Here is a 25,226-nt window from a genome sequence, read left to right as displayed (position 1 = left end):
TAAGAACGAAATTGTTTAGTTGTCGCAATACCCGAACTCACGAAAGTGGCATAGCAGTCGCTTACGTGCCGTATTCGTCGTTTGCGTCTGCCATTCTTCGTATTTGGATAATCTGTAATTTCATAAAGTGTTTTCGTTTGTGGACGTTTCAAAGTTTACCCTGCAGCGATGTCTCTCAAAACATTAGTCGGGCAAAGTAAGTTACATATGAACTCCTTAAGAATTCAGTATTGATTTTATTGTCGTATTATTTCATATCTAACTTTTTACTCGTTACTGCCAATAAGTGTCACTGATAAGAATTGTGCGATATTTTCATGGTAATTATTCGAGAGATACTTTAAACTCTGTTGTTTAGGGGATTTTACCTATCATGCAGGTCCTAATTAAGTGAGTGAGTTTGACATTGCTAGTTATTAACTCCACAAGTTTTCAAGTGGTCATAAGTTAATTCGATCGAATTCCAATAAAAAATACTAATTTGTAGTATTTTTCCTTAAAACCCTTTAATAATTGCGCGATCATCCTACACGCGGTTGTAACATACATGATTGCTTATCGCTGGCCTACATCAAAATTTTGTTTTTGTATAAATCGAGTTATTTCTGACGAAATTTAATGGGAAATGAATGTATCTCTATTGTGAAGTATTTTGATGGGCGTTTGACATTAGTGTAGACTATTTATTGTAACCTAAGTTTTGCTCAAGCGATCGATGAACTAGCTTTTGGCTGGTTCCCAAGTGAGCTCTGACGTCAGACAAATAATCAATACTTGGGTACGAGTATGCGGCTGAAGGATATGCGCGGAGTGTGCGAGAGGTGCGGTGTATGAGTCACCAGTTATGAGTGAAATAATGCATCCCAGAATAGATGATTGTAAAATTTGACGCTGGCAATTGAATTTCTCATACAATAATGTCCATTCGAGCATGTATGCAGTTAGTGATATCAAGTGTAATGTCTTTGTGATGATTTTATGGCCGTGGACTTCCCTGTCATTAACGCCTTGCATACGATTTTCAAGAGTATTTTTCCTCTCTCTCATGGGAATCGCGGGCCTTTTGCGTCTCGTTAAGCGCGGTGTAAATTTGAATATCGGATTTCTCCCCGGAATTTATTGAGGTAGCTTTTTAGTTGTGAACTGCGAACGTTTCCTTGTTTGTCTGCTATTGTTAAAGAACCAATAATGTTGTGATTCTTGCATTATGTTTTGAGTTAAAATTTTAATAGAAGTTTCTCTTCAATATTGTTGGTTTGCACTGTACAGAAGGCAGAATTAAATTCGTTGTCATGGTTGGAATTTTCTTGGGAAGCTCTTTCTCTCTTTAATGTTCATTCAGTATCTGTCGTAATCTTTTCAAAAGGTTACATACCCTTCCCGTGCCTTGTCCACCATAGATGTCACTTCTCTCTACAAATCCATTTTTCATTCTGAAGGTCTTTCCTCCCTCCGCCACTTCCTTTCCCAACGCCCAGCTCCTCATACCCCTAGCACCAACTTCCTCTTAGGCCTAGCTAATATCGTCCTAATGCACAATTCATTCTCATTTAACAATAAGCATTATTTACAAATCAAAGGTTGCTCAATGGGTGATTAGTAGATTCAGTCCCTCCTATGCAAACCTCTACCTAGGCCATTTTGACCAAATTTTCCTTTCCCAATATCCATTGAAAATCCTCCTTTGGCTCAGATTTATTGATGACATATTCCTCCTATGGCCACATGGTTATGATTCCCTCAACAATTTTATTGCTACTCTCAATTCCTCATCCTCTCTTTCTTTCACCTCAACCATTTCTAATTCCCAGATTACCTTCCTTGATGTCAATATTTCTCTTGTCTATAACAAAATTCTCACCTCTGTCCATGTAAAACCCACGAATAAGCAGCAGTATCTTCATTTAAGCAGTTGTCATCCTTCCCACACTAAACGCTCCCTTCCCTATTCCCTTTCCATTCTAGGCCACCGTATTTGTAAAATTCCTGATGCCCTGAATAATTTTCTTCACAACCTTCGCCGTTCCCTCCTCCAGAGATGCTACCCAGAGTCCCTCCTGTATAAAAAAATTCTCAAACACAGTTGCCTCCCAGAACCTTGTAATAGAAACAAACCACGTGACCTTTCCCTCTGCACCACTTACTTTCCTGGAATACAATCCCTGCAATCTATCCTTAAAGATCTTTTCCCTGTTCTAAAAAATAATAAGTTGACAGACAATCTTTTTGCTAAACCCCCTACTATCACATTCAGACGACCAGCAAACCTTTCAGATTTATTCCGCTCAACGAACCCCTTGTCCAATAACTCACCCACTACTCCCAATAGTACACCTTTGCCCTGCGGTCATCCTAGATGCAAGACCTGCCCTATAGGGTGGTTTTCTATTATTTTTTTATTGCCTAAATCGAAAGATTATTACTCCTGGAGTACGAATTTCACACTTTTAGATTTTTAAATGACGATATCTATTTTTCGCGGCTAAACGAAAAGTGAAAAATTTCAAGCGCGCAAAAATGCGATTAGACTAAGTAAGAATGATGGGAAAAAGTCCGTGTGATGCATTTCTGGTTCCCCCTGTGTGAGGTGGTGACTTGTGAGGTGACCTTGGGGCGAGGCTTGAGCACTGATACGTCGCTAAATTTATGCCTCCCAATACTTAGAGGAGGGGGCAGCAGCTCTCCTTCAAATGAATGAAGCCAGAGACTACAGTGATCAGTACAGAAACGCTTATTTCACTGTAGGAATGGTAGCACTTACTTTAATGGTGGTAGTACTGCGATGTGGAAGGCAATGGGAAACCACCATATCATTTTCCTGAGTCGCTATAGCTAGTCACAGCTACTCCGCCCATTATTTTTAAGACATAATAGCATTTTTTCTCATAAAATATTCTGGAGATAAACCAGTCCCCTATTCAGATCTCCAGGTGGGGACTACTAGAGAGGGTACATAGGTCAAACATGATAAATACTGAAAATAAGAACATGGAATGTGAGATCGCTTAGGTCTTGTGGAAGGCTAGATTACTTGAAGGTTGAAATGCTGAGATTGAACCTCAACTTGCTAGGAATCGGGGAAATTTAGTGGCCAGAAGAGGGAGTCTTTTGGAGTAGAAGTTGTAGGATTATACAAACATTTATTAGCCGTATAGCCGTTCCAGAAGTACAGGCTAAAAATAAATGGTATTTCTGGGTAGGTAACTACAAAGAAATATGGTAAGCCAATGTGTTAGGTGAATGAAAAGGGTTTCTGAGAAACCAAGAATTTATCTTGGAGCAATTTAAAGACATGCAGGCATTTTTTCCAAACATTTCCATCCATCATCAAATAACCATCAGCTGACTCTCTCAGTCTGTGTCCAACTTTTTTTTAAATACATAAGCTTATGAATCCATTATTCCCTTTTACAGAGATTATGAATGAAGCCATAAAGCTGAAAAAGAAAGGACAACCTGGTGGAGTAGAATGGAGAGTTCTTGTTGTGGATCAGCTTGCTATGAGAATGGTGTCAGCATGCTGCAAAATGCATGAAATATCTGCTGAAGGGATAACAAGTAAGTTCTTTCTTTTCTTTTTCATGGTATTTAGTAACATACATACCTGTTGTTATGCTAAAACATTTTTTTTATTTTTTTGAAAAACTCTGAAATTTTTGGGAGATGAGATCTTAAGTGCATCCCATTGAAATAAATTGTATGCCTCTGCACCAATGAAACCCATGGAAAATTTTTCTGGCCTCAGTCTTTAATCTCAATGAGTTATTAATTATTTAAGAATGCTTAGCATTCCTGTAGTTAATGCACTGGCCAACGCCATTATTTTTTCTGTCTTATTTTTTGTACGTGCATGTATAATCCTCTTATGAATTTGTCCTGTGCCCTTGCTTGGATAGTTTTTTTTAATCCATACACTGACTTTTCCCTGCTCGCTGTTGCTCTGGATCTAATATTAGTCCTATTTGTGTCATTGAGATTATTCATCTAGTGCTCAGCGCTTTTACCTTTGTGTTTTCTATTCCCTTTTTATCATTGCATTGATCAGTTTTTAAGACTTCATGGTAATAGATGTGATTTTCTCTAATTCTGTGCATTAATATTTATCAAGGCGTAATTTTACTTTTCCATTCAGTTCCCACTTGGAATTTTTAAGATTGGTAAACTTCTATTCCTAGTATGTAAAATGAAAGGTTTTGTCTCAAAAATGTAATTTAGTCCTTGCCTTGTTGTATTTTTTCTTTTTCTAGTATTTTAATAGGAAGTTAGATATAATAAATGGTAGTGTAATTCTAATATTTGAATAAATGGTTGTCATTGTAGATGCTAACTGTTGTTATCTAAGTAACGAATGTAAGTTGTTCTGTGTTGTTTGTTTAATGTAAGATGTACTCCTTGGACCAGTAAATGCCTCTTCTAATTTTGATAGTTAATACTATCAAGATTTTTATTAGCTATTTACCTTGACAAAATGGAAATTTTGTTGCAAGATGTTTTGTTTATCTGTTAATATCAGATAAACTGTGCAGTCTTTGCAGCAGTTATATATTTATTGACACCTCCTATATTTCATGTATGCATGTGAATATTGTAGTACATATTAATTTGACTCAAGGCTCCTCTTACATTTAAGTAATACCATCTTAATCTTTCAGTTGTTGAGGACATCCACAAGAAAAGGGAGCCTTTGCCAACAATGGAGGCTGTATACCTTATTACTCCATGTGAGAAATCAGTCCATACCTTAATGAATGATTTTGGCAGCCCCAACCGAACTATGTACAGAGGAGCTCATGTTTACTTCACTGAAGGTATTTGTTCATAAATTAAATTGATTCAATTACCATTCCAGTGATATAATTGCAAATGGTCCCAAAGGTATTATGATACTGTGAAACCTTGTTGCAATAAAGGCTCTTCCCATTTTGTAATGGAAGGGGCCTAAATTTGACATTTTGATCCCTTTATTTGTTTGTGGTTCACTATTCAGAGGTTTCAGTTACACAGTCTAGTATTCTTACCCTTTGAAAATTGGTAGCACATGCTACTGTTCTATGAGTTACTGTGTTTGTATGTTTAAACATGTGTATTAATTTATGTAAGTTTATAATTTCATAAAAATTGAAAGGAAAAAGTAGGCTTTCTCAAGAATTTCTCTGAGAAAAAATTGCAATTTCAGTTCATTTATTTATTTTTTAACTTTTAACATCGTATTTTCAATCGTACTTACCCAGCAAGGAAAAACTGATTTCCATGAGATTTGACACTGATTTCCAACAGGTTTGACGCACTGATTTTCTTCTCCTTTGAATCTGTTTTGAAAATTGAAACAGCTGGAAATCAGTAGGAGGACAGTGGGAAATCAGTTGTGAAGGTCCAACATGGCGGCTGTTTTCCTACTCATTTCCATGAATGTGGTTTGACTCTGGTTTCCACCGTTCAACAGATTTGAATCCGGTTTCCCCGTTTAAGCTATTTCGAATCTGTTTTCCACCTTCATACCTATCTGAATCTTGTTTGCGACTCGATTCTCACCTCCTATGACCTGCTGGTGCATAAGTTAACTTCGGATACATAAATTAACTGCTGATACCCGAGGCGGAAATAATTATTTCCGCCAATTCCAAGTTTCGCAGAGCTGCACTCAACCAACGTTTCTAACTTCACATGCTACATCTCTATCATCAATCTGGATGTAGACTCAGCTGAAAAAAGTTGACAAAATACAGCCTAACAAAATGAACTTCATGTAAGTCTCCCACCACAACAAAATAACACAGGCTCTATTAACGTATTTATTAAGAATGCACAAACTCTGTTGGAAGTACATATTCAATTGAAAATACATAGTCATCTAATTTGGTAAACTTCTGCGGCAGAATACACTTAAAATCTCAATTTCATGCGTTAGAAATAATTTAGGGAAACACAGAATTTACAGATGAAATCTCATTAGAAGGAGAGTTAGACAAACTAGTTGTGCTTTTTGTAATTGTTTATCAGTTCTTGAAAAGTCATCGAAAGGCAAAAGTTTTGCCAAGAGTAACAGAACAGTCACTGCACCAGAACAACAACAACTTGCATCAGATTCCACAATCTTGAATTATCGAGGAGCACAAATTTTTCCGTGATTAACAGAAAAATCACAACACTAGAAAATACTTCAGATGCCTTTATGAAAGAAAGACTTCTTTACGTGACTTATGAAAATAATTCTGGTTCAGAATTAAGCCAACGATATCTGTATGTTACACTACAGAAACTTGCCATTAATGTTTAAATACATGAACACGGTCGTTTCACTTAGCACAAACAAACCAGCAAGATACACAATACTCTGAAAATCCTGGTAGGTTCTCTTCGGCGACGTAACGCAAGTACATATTATACATATTGCATACAAAAATATTAGTAATCGCTCAAAATCTGTTGACACAAGATAAATTATTCAATGAAAACACAAACGATCGAAATCACATCAGGCTTCCACTGTCGCTTGAAGACTGAAGAGATGCACGAATGGCTTAATTCAACACTGCGGGAATTTAGCACTGGTTAAATAATACTGATATGATTATTTTTTCTCCACGCCCTATTACTTTAGCACAAAACAGAACCAAAAGCACGTAAACATTCAGAACGGAATCGGCGTATCGGCGTTGCTACTTTGGTTTGCTATCTTTTGTAGTTAGGTGGCAGCACTATGCCCGCTATATTTTTTTAAAAGGCGAAGTCGCAAAGTGAGGTTTAAACGTGCTTAAGCCGTATTAGCCACTTAAATTGCATGCCCGGTGAGCTCCAGCAGGTGAAATGATGCACAATACAAAATGTGGATGATGTACTTACAGTAAATTTTTTGCATCACCCGTGAATTTTTGCAAGACGGCAAAGTACATATTTCCTCTACGTCATTATTTCTGACCATGATTTTGAACTAATTATACTCATTGAAACCTCAGAAGAAGTAATTTTCCAATCAACGCAGTCGTAAAGCCTGTGTGAGATAGGTTTTTATAAGACACTCATTTCAAGAGAATTTCAAATTCATTCCACAATTCAACTCTGTTGGAAAGCACTTGTGGAAAACACTTTCAAGCCAATAAATAAGGAAAAGAGTTTCAAATGACATTCAATTCAGTGTCAATACAGTCCATGTGGAAGACGGCTGGAAACCAGTTACAATGAAAATGAGATTCAAATCACTTCCTTCCATTTCCTGTCCGCTGGAAACCAGTGGAAATCAGTGTCAACACAGAGTCAAATCAGATTTTAAGGATTCAGATCAGATTCAAATGAGGTTCAAGACTGTTGGAAATCAGTTTTTCTTTCCTGGGTAATATGATCATGTAATCATTCTTGCACTCATAACATTCAGTGCTTCCCAATCCTCTTTCTTTTTTTCTGTGGGAGCTTAGCTAATTTTATTTTGGTTTCATTATATCTACTAACTATGGAAATGGCTAATTTTCACTTCTTAAAACTTATTATTTTCAGTAACTTATTTTGAGAGACAATAATTTTTAAGCTACCGTGCATTGAAACTAGTCAATGATAATGAAGCATTTTAAAAGGAGGAGGGTTGTCATTTCCTTCATAAGTCCCTTGATATTGTAAAAGTACGCCATGTGTAACGAAATGCATCTACTTTGATGACTTTCTAGCTTTGTTAATTCACAAAAATTTAGCATTTAGCTGAATGAAACATTTATTGTCCTACCTATAATATCATCTGTCGAATCTCGTTAGTCAAGTAAAGAAAAACTTAACCTGCGTAAAACTGGAGTCTTTAAAAATGTTGTCTTTACTTCTTTTGACTCTTGTACTAGTTTCGTGTGCCCAGCAATTTCTTTGAATCAATTTACTGAACAATAAAATGTCTGAAATAGCTTGTTATTTGACCTCCACTTTTTTTTATTTCAGTCTGCCCTGAGGAATTATTCAATGAACTCTGCAAATCATTGACAGCTAAAAAAATCAAAACCCTGAAAGAGATAAATATTGCATTTTTGCCGTATGAGGGCCAGGTAGGTTATTACAGGTACCTTGTTTTGTACCCAATGTACCGAAATTTTTTATAGTTTAAATTGTTTGCCTTATCCTTTAATTTTGATTCATACGGAGTTAAATTCATCAAACTTAAGGCATCATTTTTAGCTGTATTTTTTTATTTGTGGAAGTGCAACTCATCCTCTTCAGAAGCCCGTACCCTATGTACCGAAATTTTATATAGTTTTAATTGTTTGCCTTATTCTTTAATTTTGATTCATACGGAGTAAAATTCATCAAACCTAGGGCATCATTTAGCTGTATTTTTTTTATTTGTGGAAGTACAATTCTTCCTCTTCAGAAGCCCAGCTGTATTTTTTATTTGTTGAAGTGCAACTCTTCCTCTTCATAAGCCCGTCCTGAACAATGGAAATCCTTTTTCTCAAATTCCTAAAACATTGAAGTAAACCTTTGAATGTATGTAACTAAATTTTAAATGTAAATAAAACTTTGTATGCAACTAAAATTTATAGCGAAGAGAACTCTCAGGGAATGTAAATGGTTAACTCTGAAATGAGAATTTTTGTGTGTGTGTGGTACCTATTTATATGATTCATGCATTGAGACTGAAAAATAATGTTGGAGTGTGGACGTGGTACTTTATATGGAAAATTATAATGCTAAATTGTTTTATTTTAGTGTTATCTTCAATTAAGATCTTGTGAATTCTGGAAAGTTGCCCGTTTACAGTACACTCCGGATTATCCAGGCTAATGATGGGGAGGGGCGGCACGTATTATCGGGAAACATAAAAAATCCAAACTTTCACTTCAATTTCTTTTCACCTTCATCATTTACGTAAATTAATCAGTCTGTTATTGTCTATCCACATTTTATGTTATTTTTTATTTCTTTCTGGAATCATTAAGAACTTTCTTTTTGAGCCTGCAATCTTTTTAACAAGGGTTTCGTGATCACACTCATATTCTTACCTCTCCGTGTAGTACCTGGTTTCCAAAAACCACGCGCCCAGGGCAGCAATATCATGGATTCAGAAACGTGGGTTGCACGAATGCTTCAAAATCACTGTGCGACATTGGAAACGACACTGTCAAGCACCACGCCGTGTCTTGCACAAGTTGCCCGCGATGCAGCTGCTATGGGACGTGCGTCTGCAGGGTTCCCACTCAACTGTGAAAACCTTAAAACCGTGAACAAGCCGTGAATTTCTTCTACCTTGAAAAAACCTGGAAATAGCTGTGAATTTCGTCATAAAACCTTAAAAATCTCTCAAACTTGATTGTAGAACAACAATAGATGGGTTAAGAGAAAAAAACCCTATTTCAATCATGTTTCAAGGTCACTCACGTGCAGGCAATGTCCACGCATTTACCAGCACATGTGCATTCGAAAGCGCAACTATTAATTGGTCCGTGTGTGCCATGACAGCACATTGACCTTAACCCTGCGATTGGAAGAAGTTAATCCTGGCAAAAAATCAGGCACACTTCCCTGCCACCCTGCTCTCTTCATTTTCCCCCTCACACCCCTTTAGCTGGACATGAATTTTGCTAACGATAGGTGACGTCATGAGAGATAGCACTGTCATTGCTGCGATTGTATTCAAGGCATCTGTTGCGTTTGTTACATTTTTAGTTAACGTGCGGCCAATGATTGTTACGTGGTCAATATTTCTGCCTAAAATGCCCCATCTACAAACGGTGAATTTGGTCTTATGAAGGTATACCGGGACTAGCCACGGTGATAACTTTTTACGGAGTCACCCGCAGTCCATACCACCTTGTCCGGTAAAGTCCACAAATTTCCACAGGGGAGAATGACGCCTCGGTAGCTTAACTGGCTAAAGCACTCGGCCGGAAATCGAGGGATCCGGGTTCGAATCCCGGTCAAGGCGAATGATTTTTCCTCTGTGGATTTTTCGCACTATTGGTGAATTTGGTGACATTTAAACCGTGAAAACCTGGAAAAAACCGTGAATTTTATAATGTAGTTAGAGTGGGAACCCTGATCTGTGATCAATGAGCATGATGCTGGGTTTCTCTCCATCCTTCCCACCATACCCTTCCTTGATGGTGCAAATGACCTCGGCTGTCGATTGCCTCCTCCAAATTCCATACCATATGTGGAGGGTAATATTACACAGCAGGAATACAACTGAGGGGCTGGTGTATCATCTTTTTTTTCTTATTTATAGGTGTTTTCCTTGGACTCACCTGAGACGTTCCAGTGCTTCTATAATCCAGCTTTTGCCAATACAAGGAATGCCAACTTGGAGAGGATTGCAGAACAAATTGCTACTCTGTGTGCCACCTTGGGAGAATATCCATCCGTCAGATATAGATGGTAAAAAACTATTCTCTTCAATTTCCATTTGATTTGAGGGGTCTCATCTTCTCTGCTTTTCTCTCCTCATTAATTGCTAAGCCGTAGTCTACATAGTTAATTCGTATGGCTTCTGGTTAATATTATAACTATTACATAAACATGCTCTTGTTTTTTTGTTAGTTGGATTAATGTTAAGGCGTGGTTAAAAAAAAAACATGAGAATAGTATTTTTGTACGAATCATGAAATATGAGTAAATTACTCATTGGTTTGGTTAAGATAAGTTCATAAATTTTCTGTTCACTTTCCTATGATTTTTTTACTTCGACCTAACTTGCCATTTATTGCCAATTGAGCTGCCTTTTACTGTGTGAGTACTATCATTTTTCATGATTTCACACCCATTTTCTTTAATGAATTACAATTATTGTGGCCATTAATATTGCATAGGGAACTCACTATTGCTGAATATTAGTAGTTGCACTGAGGTAATATATGATGAAGTTGATGAGCTGATAACTTTCTTCATTGATGATTAGAACTTCTTTGTGAACTAATTTTGTTGTTCATTGGTCAGTTTTTGAGCCGCATTTTGAACCTCACTTTAGTAATGTCACTGCGATTATTTGATAAACTCATGTCCTGAAGGAAAAGGGACGTTAGATTGCATGTAGGGAATATGCAACCATTTGAAACAATCCAGAAAACTGCATTATTCCTATCCACCTCCTCTATTACTATTTTACTTACCTATTTTACTTCTGGCTCTTAATAGTTCACTCTTATGCATAAGTCATACACTCTTCCTTGTCTGTCATATTTTGAAGGACAATCACTCTTCACTCTGTTGCACTTGCATCCATACCCAGCTAGGTTTGAAAATCAGGGATGTATGAGGCTAAGGTTTGACATTCAAAGAGCTGTTATGATTTTCTCTTTTACTACCAACCTCATTCCGTTCATTTTGATTTCCGAATTTTTTGTGAAAAAGGCTGATTATCATACTTTCTCATGCTTTTTTTATTTTTTAATCTCATTTAATTAAGTTGCTGCTTAGCTTATTTTTTCTCCCTTCATTTGCTCATCTATGTTGTACATATGAGGACTTTGTGTCGTATGTTTTGTTATGATAATCTGCTAACCATTGCTGAGTTCGTAAAGAATTTTGTGTTAGGATGAGTGACTTCCACTCTTTTAATAGTTATGTTTCCAGTTTTTGGTTTAGGTTCTTGGTTCCTATTCTTAATCCAGTGTTTTATTTTCATGGAATAATTATCAAAAGCTACTTATGACTTTTGTTGTGTAGTTATGAGAATTGCCTTACATAATTCATCAAGTTACCTCAGTTGTGATTGGATCCATAAAATGAAATCAAATTCAAAGTATTTAATGTAAAGTATTCTCCAGAGGTTTAAAAATGGGTTTTGTGATTTGCATGTGTATATATTCATTGATTATTCAGAACGATTCAATTTTTCTTCACATCAGTGACTTTGAGAAGAATGTGGAGTTGGCACAACTGGTGCAGCAGAAACTGGATGCATACAAGGCAGATGAACCAACAATGGGTGAAGGACCTGAAAAGGCTCGCTCGCAACTTCTAATTTTGGATAGAGGATTTGATTGTGTATCACCACTTCTTCATGAACTGACTCTGCAAGCCATGGCTTATGATCTCTTACCTATAGAAAATGATGTGTATAAGTGAGTATTTCAAATGCATGTCTCTATAGCAAGTAGTTTGTGAAGTCCAGAACTTGGTTTATAGTTTGATTTATTTTTTAATTAACAAGGGGAATACACGACCTTCGGGTGGCCAATTGAGTCCAAATTCTCTGATTCGGTAGGTCATGGCTATCAATTAAATATGCCGAAGCAAGACGACGCACTTCTCAAAAATTTTCGAGAAAAAAGCAATTAAAACTACCCCTTTCATCACTTATAATTATTTAAAAAATGAATTAAAAATATTTTCATTGAGCTAACGAAGATAAGAAAACAATCTTTAAGAATGCAAACAATAAAATCCTTGAAAAATAAAATAAAAAAAACTGGGCCGCCGCTATCTTGAACAAATGATAAGGAAATACGGGATATATACCGTAGACCCGTTTTTTACGATTTTTAATTGCTTTTTTCTCGAAAATTTTTGAGAAGTGCGTCGTCTTGCTTCGGCATATTTAATTGATAGCCATGACCTACCGAATCAGAAAATTTGAGCTCAATCGGCCACCCGAAGGTCGTGTATTCCCCATGTAAGTACGTAGATTCATTTTCTTAAAGTTGGGAGGAGTGAGGAGGTAAATTGTGATAAACCTGCAGCTTAGGTCCATGATTTCTAAATACCACAAGACTTACCTCATCAGTTTCATTGCAACAAGCTCAATTTACCTTCCATTTTTAGTTATCAAATTCAGCAAAGATTGTTATGGAATGCAAAAGAAATATCAGATTCTATTAGTTAATCTATTTTTCATCATATAATATTTGGTGAAAAGTTTTAGAATCACTTAAACATTTTTAGTATTTTTTGGTTCCCTTGAGTTTTGTAATAAACCAGTTTGACTGTATTTTAGTGTTAGTGAAAATTAAAATGTTTGTGACATTCAAGAAAATTATAATGAGTTGCAATGTGTGGAATATTTATAATAGGATGGTTTCCTATTATTTTTTATTGCCTATATCGGAAGATTATTACTCCTGGAGTACGTATTTCACGCTTTTAGATTTTTAAATGACGATATCTATTTTTCGCGATTAAATGAAAAGTGAAAATTTTCAAGCGCGCGAAAACGCGACGGGTAAGGAAATCTCTCCGTGTGACGTATTTCTGGTTCCCCCTCCCGCCTTGTGAGGTGACCTTGATCGAGGCTCTGAGCGCTGATAGGACGCAGGATACTAGCGGGTAGCTGAGTACCTTGCTGGCTGGTAGCGCTGGGCTTAAATAATGATTATTAATACCTTATCAACTGAAGAAAACTTTCTGACCTTAGCCAGTTTTAATAGGTGATTATTAAGACATGTTTCCCTGAGCTCTGCGCCTCATGCATGCATTGGTAATCTCAGACGATGTATAACTCCTATCTTCTCCTATAGAAACTAGGTCCCTGTGACGTCACGAGGAGTGGCATCGCATGGGCGCCAATCTGGCCCTTTTCAAATGAGGATAAAAATGGACCATTGCCATTCGTCTAAACCGGTATTTCTGTAACGAAATAATTTGTATATTATGAATACAGTAATGGTGGGTAACGAATCGCAATCAATGCCTTTCGGTTTCTTTGATGGAGGAAACTACCCTATTGAGAATAGTGAGTTATCCCACTGAAACGCCTGAAAAAATTTATTTGGGACCTTTTTTTTTCTTTTCTAAGTTTTTAAAATTATTTATTTATTTGTTATCACTCAAAGTATTTTCCTCTAGGTTGTATATGTTTTTATTAGGGATGTGCAATTACTCAACAATTTGAGTTGAGTTGAGTAGTTGGGATTTCAGTGCTTCATCCGTGGATATTTGGATCCGACGTATCCTATCCGACCACCCCTAATTTCAACTCTTGATGTATTTATTAAATAGTATTATAGTATTTAGTATATATAAATATAATATAAATAAATATATAATAGTATTAGATAGTATTTATTAAAGTTGAACAGGTTAAAAACACTTTAAAGAATAATAACAATTTTGTAGAAAGAGTGGCACATAAAGTAGAAATAAAATAAAAATAACTCATATCTCTATAAAAATGTGTGCTCAAATTTCAGATTGCTAAGCTAATTTACATAGCATATAATGGTAATGTTTATATGCCTCTGCTTTCGATTTTGTCTTAAATGCTATCATTTTTTTGCAATAGGTATGAAGCTACTGCGGGGGCTCCAGAAAAAGAAGTTCTCTTGGATGAAAATGATGAACTATGGGTGGAGCTTCGTCATCAGCACATTGCTGTTGTATCACAGTGAGTAATATTTCAACATTCAAGTGTAAAAGAAAATTAAACGCAGATTCTTCATCATTTTTAATATTTCAAAGTTTGATTACTTCATTTATTTCTTAAAAAAGGGTCCTAGTGTTATGATATTGTGCCTTTCACAAGAATAGTACATGGATAAAATCTTTTCGATGCACTACTACATTCCATTTTCGGGTGTACTGCTGCGTGCTGAATATTATACTCAATATCTCGTTCCTCCTGCTTGGAACATCATCAGGAGACTGAAGATGTAAATATTTAGTAAATTATATGATTAAAAATTTATTTATTAAGTTATATAATTTTTTTTAGATGTAAACATTTTTATAGTTGATATTTTAAAGGAATTGGATTTTTTATTTATAATTTTTAAACCCATGACATCAATTGACCAGTTTTCCAAGGGTGTGAGATAAAAATGCTTACATCTTCAGTCTCCTGAAAACGTTCCCAGCAGGAGGAACGAAACGTTGAGTTCAATATTCAGCACGCAGCAATACACCTGGACATTGAATTGAATGTAGTAGTGCATCTAATCGCTGCAAAAACCTTAAAACCTAAATCTTTTCGATTTTTGGTATCACATAAGAATATTCAAGGGCTTAAACAATGATACCCAGTGCGAAACCTGAGGTGATTATATCTATAGTATTTCCCAGGAAAGCCTGTGATCATATATCACAAAACAGTGTCTATTAATCTTCAAGAAGCTGGAAAGGCATTTAAATTTGGGGTATGAGACAAAAAATTTCTTCCCTACGTTTACAGGGTCAAATTTAGGGGAATTAGGGGAAGAAAATTTTTCCTCGCACTACTGTAACGTTTTACTTTTATCTTCTTCTTTGATGGTTCATAAATATTGTTATTACACTGTATTACACGTTTTATAATTTGAAACTCGGGAGCAAATACACATCCGCACGCCATGACTATTACAATCCAACTCCCTCTCTTTGCCGTTCACAACAATCACCTCCCTCCACCTTGGTTGTTAGTTTTAATTTATTTATTTAAACGAACAACATGGCAGAGTGTATAAATTAGCCCCATTGGAAAAGAAAATGGAATAACATATAATTTTCTTTTTCAAAGCCTTCAAAACTCAACTCTTCCTTTTTTTTAGTCGAAGAAACTATAAACAATTTGGTTTAAATCAATCTGTTGGTAAATGTATTGTGTATAATTATCTTTTTCATTGAGGAATCTTGTTATTTCATTGCCTATTAATTATATTTCTCTTCCAGGAATGTCACAAAGAATCTGAAGAAATTTATTGACTCCAAGAGAATGCCACAAGGAGATAAGCAGTCTATGCGAGATTTGTCTCAAATGATCAAAAAAATGCCACAGTATCAGAAGGAATTAAGCAAGTACTCAACACATCTTCACCTGGCAGAGGATTGCATGAAGGCATACCAAGGTTATGTCGACAAACTTTGCAAAGTAGAACAGGTAAGTTAGGAAAGTTGCTTTTAAATATGCTTGCTCAACTCGAAGAAAAAAATCACAAATCGAACTCTTTCATAAAGCCAAGTCCGTGTAGTTGAATTTTCAAATACAAATTTAGTGGTAGATGAAATAACAGTGCAAAACTAGTTAATTGATGATTTCATGCCTTCAAATACTTTTTTCAAGTAATAACTTTAAATATAATTATTCAATACCTTAAGTTTAAATGCCATAAATCTCAAAGTATAGGGCCCTCTTTTTGCAATAATTTCTGTGAGAAAAGTGATAGTGATGTCTATATTTGGTGACCTAAGCAGTCTTAACATCGTCGCCAGGATATAAATTACTGCATAATGGGATTTATAATTGGAAATTATAAATTTCTTTAAGCTTTCTTCAGATGTATTATTTTTTATTAGAAACAATCAAAATTATACTTAGTTTGGCTCACAATCTATTGATTTCAACGAGATGATAGAAAGCACAGTCTTTGCATTTATGTTGGAACTAATGATTATGCTGAGAACGGATTTCTGCCCATGATGTATTTTGTTTAGGTTATGGCAAGCTTGAAATTTTCCAATTCAATCATCAGGAATACAGCAGTTATGATAATCCCAGATATTTCAATGCTGAAAATTAAGTGATAGCCCGAATTGTGCAAAAGTAGGTATTGTTTCTTCTCAAGATTAACTTTGCACTTCTCGAATGAAAAACATGAAACTCCAAAAATTGGGAAAGACGTTAGTAAGCTTTGTTAAATTTAATACAAAGTCAATTAGTTTGTTCCATTGGTTGGATTTAAGATATTTGTGAAGCTAAGTTTAGATTTAAAGTATTATGTAATGCTTTGCTCGAAAAATAAAGTATATCATTTACCTTGAACTGAACTCAAAACAAACGAGTTTGAGGTCAACTCAGCTTGAGCTAGTTCAACTCGCTTAAAGTTGGAAATTTTGTATTTGGATAGATGTGTGAGATAGGGGGCTGAAAACGTGAATCTTTACATCTACCATCTTTCTCCTCATATTTCAGAGCTCTCAGTTAACTCCCATACTTTGACTGACATGATGACGGGAGTTTACATTTAAGCAGGCAATGAGAGATCATATATTTGATAAATTGCTACTTTGAGTCATCGGATTTACAATAATCTCTAATAAATATTTGTGATCTCTTAGGATTTGGCAATGGGCACTGATGCTGAAGGAGAGCGAATCAAGGATCACATGAGGAATATTGTCCCTGTGCTTCTGGATCAAACTGTTTCGAATAATGACAAGATGCGTGTGGTGCTTCTCTATGTCCTTTCAAAGAATGGCATTCTGGAAGAGAACTTGGCGAAACTGGTCCAGCATGCACAACTTACACCGCAGGAGAAGCTGACCATCACGAACCTTTCCCATGTTGGACTGAATGTTGTGGTGGATGTAAGCAAAAATTTTATGCATTATTTCATATAGGTGGTCACATTAATTGTTTTATTTAGCATACAAATATTCTTGTGATGACTTCGATAATTCGTGGCATATGTGGAAAAACAGGGAATTTTTAAAGAAACACAGTTCGTATTTCATGGGAGCCATGCTCCAACGTTCCATTCAAGTTATCAATTGAGTAATAGCTCTACGTAATGTTGTTCCCCTATCATAAACCTCATTTCATTAGATTATTCTTGTTGTCATGACAAATTGTATGCCAATGATCACATCAGTGTCAGAAAGTAGATGCAGTATGGGTGAGAGAACTGTGTAAATAGCACTCATTTTTCTTTTTACTGCATATTGTTGGGAATGATGCCAAGGCACCAGTACGTAATATTGATGTTGCTATGCATATTGTGCATTTTATGTTGGCATGTTCTCCCCCGTAATGGACCCAATTTTGCTTTAAATTGGAGGTCTGTTAAATTACTCAATGGCCTTGATTTAGGTTAGACAAGGTTTATTTAATTTATCTTCTTAACCTCCTACAAACTTAGTCACTTATTTCCTCTAACCAAATTGTCTTTTTATTCATTTGTTCAGGGAAATCGCAAAAAGATATATCAAGTTCCACGAAAGGAGCGTATTACTGAGCAGACCTATCAGATGTCAAGGTGGACTCCTATCATCAAGGACATTATGGAGGACTGCATTGAGGAGAAGTTGGACCTAAAGCATTTCCCATATCTTGCTGGACGGGCCACTCCTTCCGGCTATCATGCACCAACTAGGTTTGTGATGGAAATTTCACTTTCCTTTGTTCATGGAAGTATGTTGCTCCCATGGTGAATCCTAGGTAACTGAGAATATCTGTGTATGGAGTTAATTAAAAAGGAACTGGAAGAGAATATTTTTTAATTAGCTTCCATTATGATTTGAAATCATCTTTTAATAAGGAATTTCAGAGTTTTCAGACAAAAGTGTGTCAAATGAGAGGGAAATAGAGTCTAATGTGTATATGCCCTCAGTTGCCTTATAAATTTTGTTAGTGTCTCATGTTCATTTTTAATTCAACAAATCAAATGAATACATGTTTTGCAAGCACACTTATCCATGAAAAGAAAATTGGAAGTGACGATGCGTACTGCTACTTCATGAATCTTTACTTCTATCAAGGAGCCTGTTCACTTCAAAAACTTTATAGACTGATCTGTCTGGGTTGTTCTTTTTGAAAGTCAAAGCATTGTACCCACAGTCTTATTCAGCATTGTTTAACTTCCAAAATCTACCAATCCTTACGTATTTTTTAAAATTTTATACTACTTGTTGAGTTGAATGGTTGATATATACTTTTTCTCTTATTGTTTTTAGTGCACGCTATGGTCATTGGCACAAGGACAAGGGGCAGCAAACAGTGAAAAATGTTCCAAGGCTTATTGTGTTCGTCATTGGTGGTATCAGTTTCTCTGAAATACGCTGTGCGTATGAAGTTACCAATGCTCTCAAGAACTGGGAAGTTATAATTGGTAAATAATTTTTCATATATTAAAAATTACTTTATGCTTTCAAGGAACAATTTGTGACTGCTCACTTCTTTTGTAGCTCCCATGACATGATATTTTTTATTAAAAAAATGACTGCCATATTTATTAAGATGTACAACTGTGAGATACTTTAATAATAATAATAATAATAAATTTATTGTTCTAGGACCTTGTCCTATGGAACATATCAAATTTAACAGTAAAGTCTCTGCAGTGAACAACATAGAAAAAGTGAAAATACAATTTAACAGTATCAATGACAAATATATTACAGTATTTTAATTACAATCATATTTTTCGAGTAAATAATCATAATTCATAATCATAATTACAATCATATTTTAATTACAATCATATTTTTCGAGTTAATAAACAAACATTTTCATTTTGAATTGATTAACTAATTCATTAATTAATTCATTTCTCAGTTTTTTATACTTCCAGAAAAAGTTTTTTAGATTTACTCCTTGTGTAACTGCGGCGAATTATGTCCCTTTTATTGATAATATTTTTTATTTCCGGGGTTATCCATGGAAGTTGGTTTCGTTTCGGAGTAAATCTTTTTAGTGGGGCATGAATATCTAATAATTGATTTAAATTAATCATAAGGGTTGATACCTTGGTATCTACAGAATTGGTGGACATGAAGTCTGCCCATGGCATATTATCAAATTCTTCTTGAAAATTACGGAGGACAAATTTACTGAAATCGCGGTAGCAAATTACCTTCTATTTCATTTTTGGCACCTTAAGATTAAATTTGATGTATATTAAATCATGGTCAGATAAGAAAGGAACTGGATATTGGCCATGTTCCTTTATTTTAGAAAGGTCATCTATAATAAATATATCTAATAGAGTACTTGATGTGAGCCGATGATGAGTTGGATGAGATGGTACTAAAGACAGATTGAACCTGAAACATAGGTCTCTTATGTAGTTACTGTCATGCGTAATCTTTAAAAGATCCGAGTTAAAGTCACCACATATAAGTATGTTATTTTATGACGGAAGGAAGCCTGCCAGCGTACATTCAAAACATTCACTCAAGTAACCAACCTTAGGAGGTCTGTATACAACACCGAGTAAAATCTTTCCAAGAGGACATGTTATTTCAACAAACATAAATTCAAGCTTGAAGTTTTCATTGACACAGGACAATATCTTTCCATTGAGATTCTCTTTGATATATACACACACACCTCCACCACTTCGTTCCAACCTGTCGTTTCGTAACAATATATAATTATCCAAATTAACATATTCAGTGGGCACAGATGGTTTCAACCAGGATTCAGAAATTGCTATCACATGATAATCACCACAAACAAAGTGGTTACGAGTGGTCAAAGTGGTCATTGAAGGGCATGGAGATCGCCTTCGGTGCGTAAAAGAATTCGCTCACTCCCATCACATTCCCTTGCAAATATTTTCCCCCCTCTTATCCATAAGTATTTAAGTTTACCGTTCTTTTTAAGCTCTCTCGCCTTAGCATACACTTTACGATTCAAAGCACTGAGTGATTCATTGACATAGATGGGGTAGTTAGGGGAATCACTGAATCCAATATCTCTTGTTGAGAAACTCCTTTTTGCTTTTCGAGCTTCCAGTATTTCTCGTGCTAAATTCGATCTCATGAACCGAACCCGGATGGAAGGGGGTCTGTTGTTAGGTAAGTTTGAACGGGCCTTCAGTCTATATGCATAATCGACATCACTGGCATCTAACTTGACCCCAAGGCCCAGCCCAACTTGACAGACAAGGGTCTCCAATACCTCATCAGACTTAAATGGGATCCCGTGAATTTCTACGACATTCCGTAGAGAGTCCTGCTCCCATGTGTTCAACTGAGCTTCAAGGTTAGCGACTGGCTTCAACAAAATTTCATTTTCAGCCACCATACCGTCGAATTTACCACTTATATTTGATAGTGACTCGATAATTAGAGAAATAGTTTTGCTATGTTCGTTGATTAAGCTTTCCCAGGTTGATATAACTTTCTTTAGTTCACTTATGTCGTTTTTTAAAGAATTCACAAGCTCACTTTGGTTTTCTTGGATTACCTTGACACGATCCAATAACTCCTTCAATATAGGATTGGAAACCTCACGTTGACTCTTGTCATAGAGAGATCCAGGGTCCAGGGCTTTGATCGGGGTGTCATCACCGCGGGTGGAGCGACCCTTCGCTATGCAGGTGGCGCAGTTCCAGGTCGCACTTTATGTTACGATCTTAAGTTTTCACTGAGTGCATTTTATCAGCTAATTTTATAAACACAAGAAGTTCTGTTGACATGCTAAATGCACACTTCAGGAGTTAGGAAAGTGTTTTCTTTCCTAGAACTGCCACCAATAAGCTAGGTTTTGAGTGTATGATAGGCATTTGTTGAGGAATTTTTCTGGGGATGTTTGTTGTATTCCCCTGAAATTGAACTCTGAGATGTCCAGTTCGTATCCCAGTGCTATCAAAATCCTCTTTGTCCTCATCCTAGTCATTCTCATTGTAACTTCATTAACCTTGCTTATGGTTCATTTCTTAATTTCACATTTTCCTCACCATGTTGTTTTTATAACTGCATAATCTATCATTTTCTCTTGGATATTTGTGGAAAATTGTTTTTAATATTTTGTTTCAATTTCAGGTTCTTCACATGTGTTGACTCCTGAAAACTTTTTGAGTGATCTGAATAACTTGAGCCCGTAAGAATTTAATTGTAAAACTGCAGCTCTTCCCTCCTTTGGAATTCCAATAATACCTTAAATACCACTACGAGAGATGTTCAAGTTATGCCCTGAGTGTCTGTGTGAAGATTCAGAGCATTGAAATTTGTTCACCATGGTGATTTCATTGAAGGCATGTTCTTTCTTAATTTACCTCTGCGTGTATGTATTTCCCATTTTTTTCATACATCTTATTTCCTAATGTAACATATTTCTTAAGTAAGTTGAAGTGTATAACTCTTTAAACTCTATGTTAAATCTAGAGCTTACTTCTGCCTGATGTGGTGTTTAATGCTGAAATTCATAATTGTCAATCATATAATCTCATAATCACTGCTGTCTTTCGCCACTGATTGGTTCGTGTTTCCTTATATGAAAGGCATGGAACATGGATAGCTTTTATCTTCCAACAGTAATAAAAAAGAAGCAAGGTTTTTATTTTTATCAGTTGCTGCACAGAAATTATTCATGTAAAAATTTACTCTGGTTTGAACTGTAAGAGGCTCAATGTTTCTTTAACTATTATTTAGGAATGAAGCCTTGTTATTGGAGTTTTCTAATGTTACCTCATGCTTCTCCAATGTAAATTCATCTCATTGTAGGACTCATTCATTTTCTCTTCCATGAATTCACTGCTAGAGTTTGTGTTGCAGGCTTCATGTAATGCTCTAATTTCCACCATGTATTAGTTATGAGAAGATTTTATTCCAATTAAGCTTATTTACATCTTTGTTGTGTAAGTACTAAGAATTGGATACATGAGAGAATCATCTTTGCATTGACAATAATGATAATGATTTCAGAAGGCCCTGTTTAGAAATGAGTTATGTGGCCTAATTTTTCTGAAAGACACCAAAGTGGATTCATGAGCGATTGAATTTTACACTGTAGTTTCGTTTGCTAGAGGGTCTATTGTGTCATGCTGTATATTATAAGCTCAATGTCAATGGTAATCTAGACAAAAATGCCTTCGGCGTGACATAGATTACATGGTTTCAAATACCTCCTGTGTACTACTTGTTGCTGTAACATAACTTTAAAGCCTTATGCTGTCTATTGCTTACCTAAGACCAAGCTGTGAGAAAGGAATCTAAAATTGGTTTGTAAATATGTTTTCACAATAGAGAATATTTGTATAGCCCCAGTCGTCAATGTTGGTTTGCAAATAGTCCTTTACATTGCACATCACAAGTATTTGAGGACGGCTTTTTGGGCCAACAGATTCTAACAATAACCTTGCTATTTCATTTATTTTCACCAGACTTCAATTTGGAACTGTTGTAATACTTGAGAGTTTGAGTTTTTGATTTTGTTGTGGGACAAATGTTTAGGGTGTTGCCTCATCAATTTTGCTTAACATTTTTTTCCAGACGAGATAATATTTTCTGGGAACCACATTGAAATTGAGAGAAATTATAATATCCCCAAATTTGTTTTAGGCATATTATTGCATCGACCTATTTGATTGGCTGATTTTAGAAAAAAACGTTACAGTTTACTCAGACTTTTATCAGTGTTAGTATATTATGATAATAAACTAATAAATGGTGCACTAATTATATCACAGGGGCATAGTAATATTTATAAAAGAAGTATATTCGAGGAAGAGGTGTTCAAGCGATTTGCACTACCCTAAGAGAATAAATAGTTTTCATTGCATAACTTTATGAATTCAACACTTTACAAAGTCCTCCAATGACCACATAATTTGTTTTCCCACGTATTATCATGCATCGTTCTTATGTTAGTTTGTGAAAATGGACATATTTTAATGGTTACTAGTTACACCTGTGTATTCCTGTCTAATAATTTATTTGTTACATTTTTGTTGCACACCCAGCAGAGAATCTGTCCTCCGTTGAGATGAGTTATTTATTTTATTTAGAAATTATTCGATTCTGAACAAAATTCATGTATGACAGAGAAAAACCATGCATATCAAATTCCGTGTTTTCATAAATGAACTTGTATTAAAAAATGAAATTTTATTTTGGTGTAGTCTTGCTTAAAAAGTTTTCCTTAATATTCTATTTTAAAAAAGTATACAGGTTTGGCTGTTGAGTGAACTAATTTTTTTTTTGATTTGGCACCACTTTTGTCAAATTTTTGTTCTTATTTATAATAATAATTTTTATTCCTCACTTAATATTGTGCTGCTTAATATTTTTTTTACTGTTGCAAACAATTACTTCAGTTGTCAGTTAGTAAATAATCATTAGTCATTAACTGGTGCTAATTGGTAATTACAGTTTAATATATAATATATCATAATTTTCTTCATGGTTACTCTTGCAATGTAATGCATATGTCCAAAATTTACTGTCTTATTTAAATCAGTTTTTCCAGTGCCTCCTGTTGCCCAAAACATTAGTAAGGAGGTCACTTCAGAATTCAGTAATACATGTTTGTCATTTTGATTCAGTGCATCTGAAACCCTCTCCAGTGCATGTCATAATGTTTCCTTATCCTAAAGTCAAACATTTTGTAAATAAATGTTTTTACATACTTAGAGAACTGTATAATTGCACAGGTGCACCAAATGTATAAAACATAAGTGATATAAATTGTATAATGTGTGTATATGAATTTTTGTTGATTTTTTAGATATTTACGTTTGTACAGTATTACATTATAGTTGCAAAAAATGAAAACGTATTTTTTCATTTGTGAAGAATTTTATATGCATTTTCACAAATTTTTGAGATATTGGTGAAGTCATTATAGGCATTAACTACAGTTATTGAAGCCGTAGAAATATCCTTAGCATGCAATGCTACAAGTTGTTATTTATGTCATCATTCATGTAGGATTTTATAATTCTGAGTATTTTCATATTGTTGCATACCCTTAAAGTAAATAGCAATAGAAGTTTGCGAGTTATTGATATGGTTGAAGCAGATTTGGAGTCTTTTGATTGTATGTAATAGGCATTACATATTTAATGTGATTTGCTGAATTTCAGCAAGTTTGATTATTGAAATATTAAGAATATAGATTTGTAAAACTGTTAGAATACATCTAACCAATGAAACCTTTGTTCAGATTGCTATGGGCTTAAACATTTGAATTATTATGAATACAACCCAAGTAAACTGTTATTCTGTGATAAGTTGTACTGATGAAATATTTAAAGATTTAGCTTGCCTATCATATTGTGGATCTTTGATCATCATTGTATAATATTCATAATATCCATTTGCTTACGTAAACTTGCTGTAAGTCATAATGTATTAATTCCAGTGGAATGTAAAAGACTATGTTCACTCATGTATCATATTGTGTCTGTTTTTATTTAAAGTATTTTCTGTCTTTTATTTTAAGTGAAGGAAATATGCCTGCTAGGCAATGTGCTAGTGTGACTTATTTCTAGCTTCCCTATGAGTTAGTTCCCAAAGAAATTATAACTTATGAACGCAGAGATATTCCTTCGGCATTCAAATCTCTTGTAATAGTTACTTGAAAGTGTCAGAATTAACTCTGTGCTTATTATTCATTCCATTTACATTTATAAAGCATTGTCACCAAAATAAATAGCATGCCAGTTATGCTAAGCCATTGTTTTTTTTTACCTTATTTATCCTTTATCTTTCCATTACTCTGTTAAATACATTGCCCAGCTATTATCTTGGGCTGAGGGAGCAAGTGTTCTAGTTGATTTAAGAATGAATACATTATCATTTCCTCTGCGAAAAATCTACAGAGGAAAAATCATTCGCCTTGACCGGGATTCGAACCTGGATTCCTCGATTTCCAGGCGAGTGCTTTAGCCAGTTAAGCTACCGAG

General features: G+C 35.1%; 1 protein-coding gene across 1 annotated transcript; it reads left to right on the top strand.

Moving 5' to 3' along the window:
• Window positions 1-64: 64 nt before the first annotated feature.
• LOC124169145 (protein ROP) lies at window positions 65-24,993 on the top strand. Its single transcript, XM_046547651.1, has 12 exons — window positions 65-196; window positions 3,415-3,558; window positions 4,653-4,808; window positions 7,918-8,021; window positions 10,199-10,347; window positions 11,817-12,032; window positions 14,189-14,290; window positions 15,550-15,757; window positions 16,936-17,184; window positions 17,782-17,969; window positions 18,550-18,704; window positions 21,364-24,993. The coding sequence occupies exons 1-12, from the start codon at window positions 169-171 to the stop codon at window positions 21,423-21,425; spliced, it is 1,761 nt and encodes a 586-aa protein (XP_046403607.1). The 5' UTR covers window positions 65-168; the 3' UTR covers window positions 21,426-24,993.
• The last annotated feature ends 233 nt before the right edge of the window (window positions 24,994-25,226 follow it).

Source organism: Ischnura elegans, chromosome 12, assembly GCF_921293095.1.
Source record: "Ischnura elegans chromosome 12, ioIscEleg1.1, whole genome shotgun sequence".
Classification (NCBI taxonomy): Eukaryota; Metazoa; Arthropoda; class Insecta; order Odonata; family Coenagrionidae; genus Ischnura; species Ischnura elegans.
Note: the sequence above shows the minus strand (reverse complement) of the source record. Positions and strands in the feature narration are given on the sequence as shown.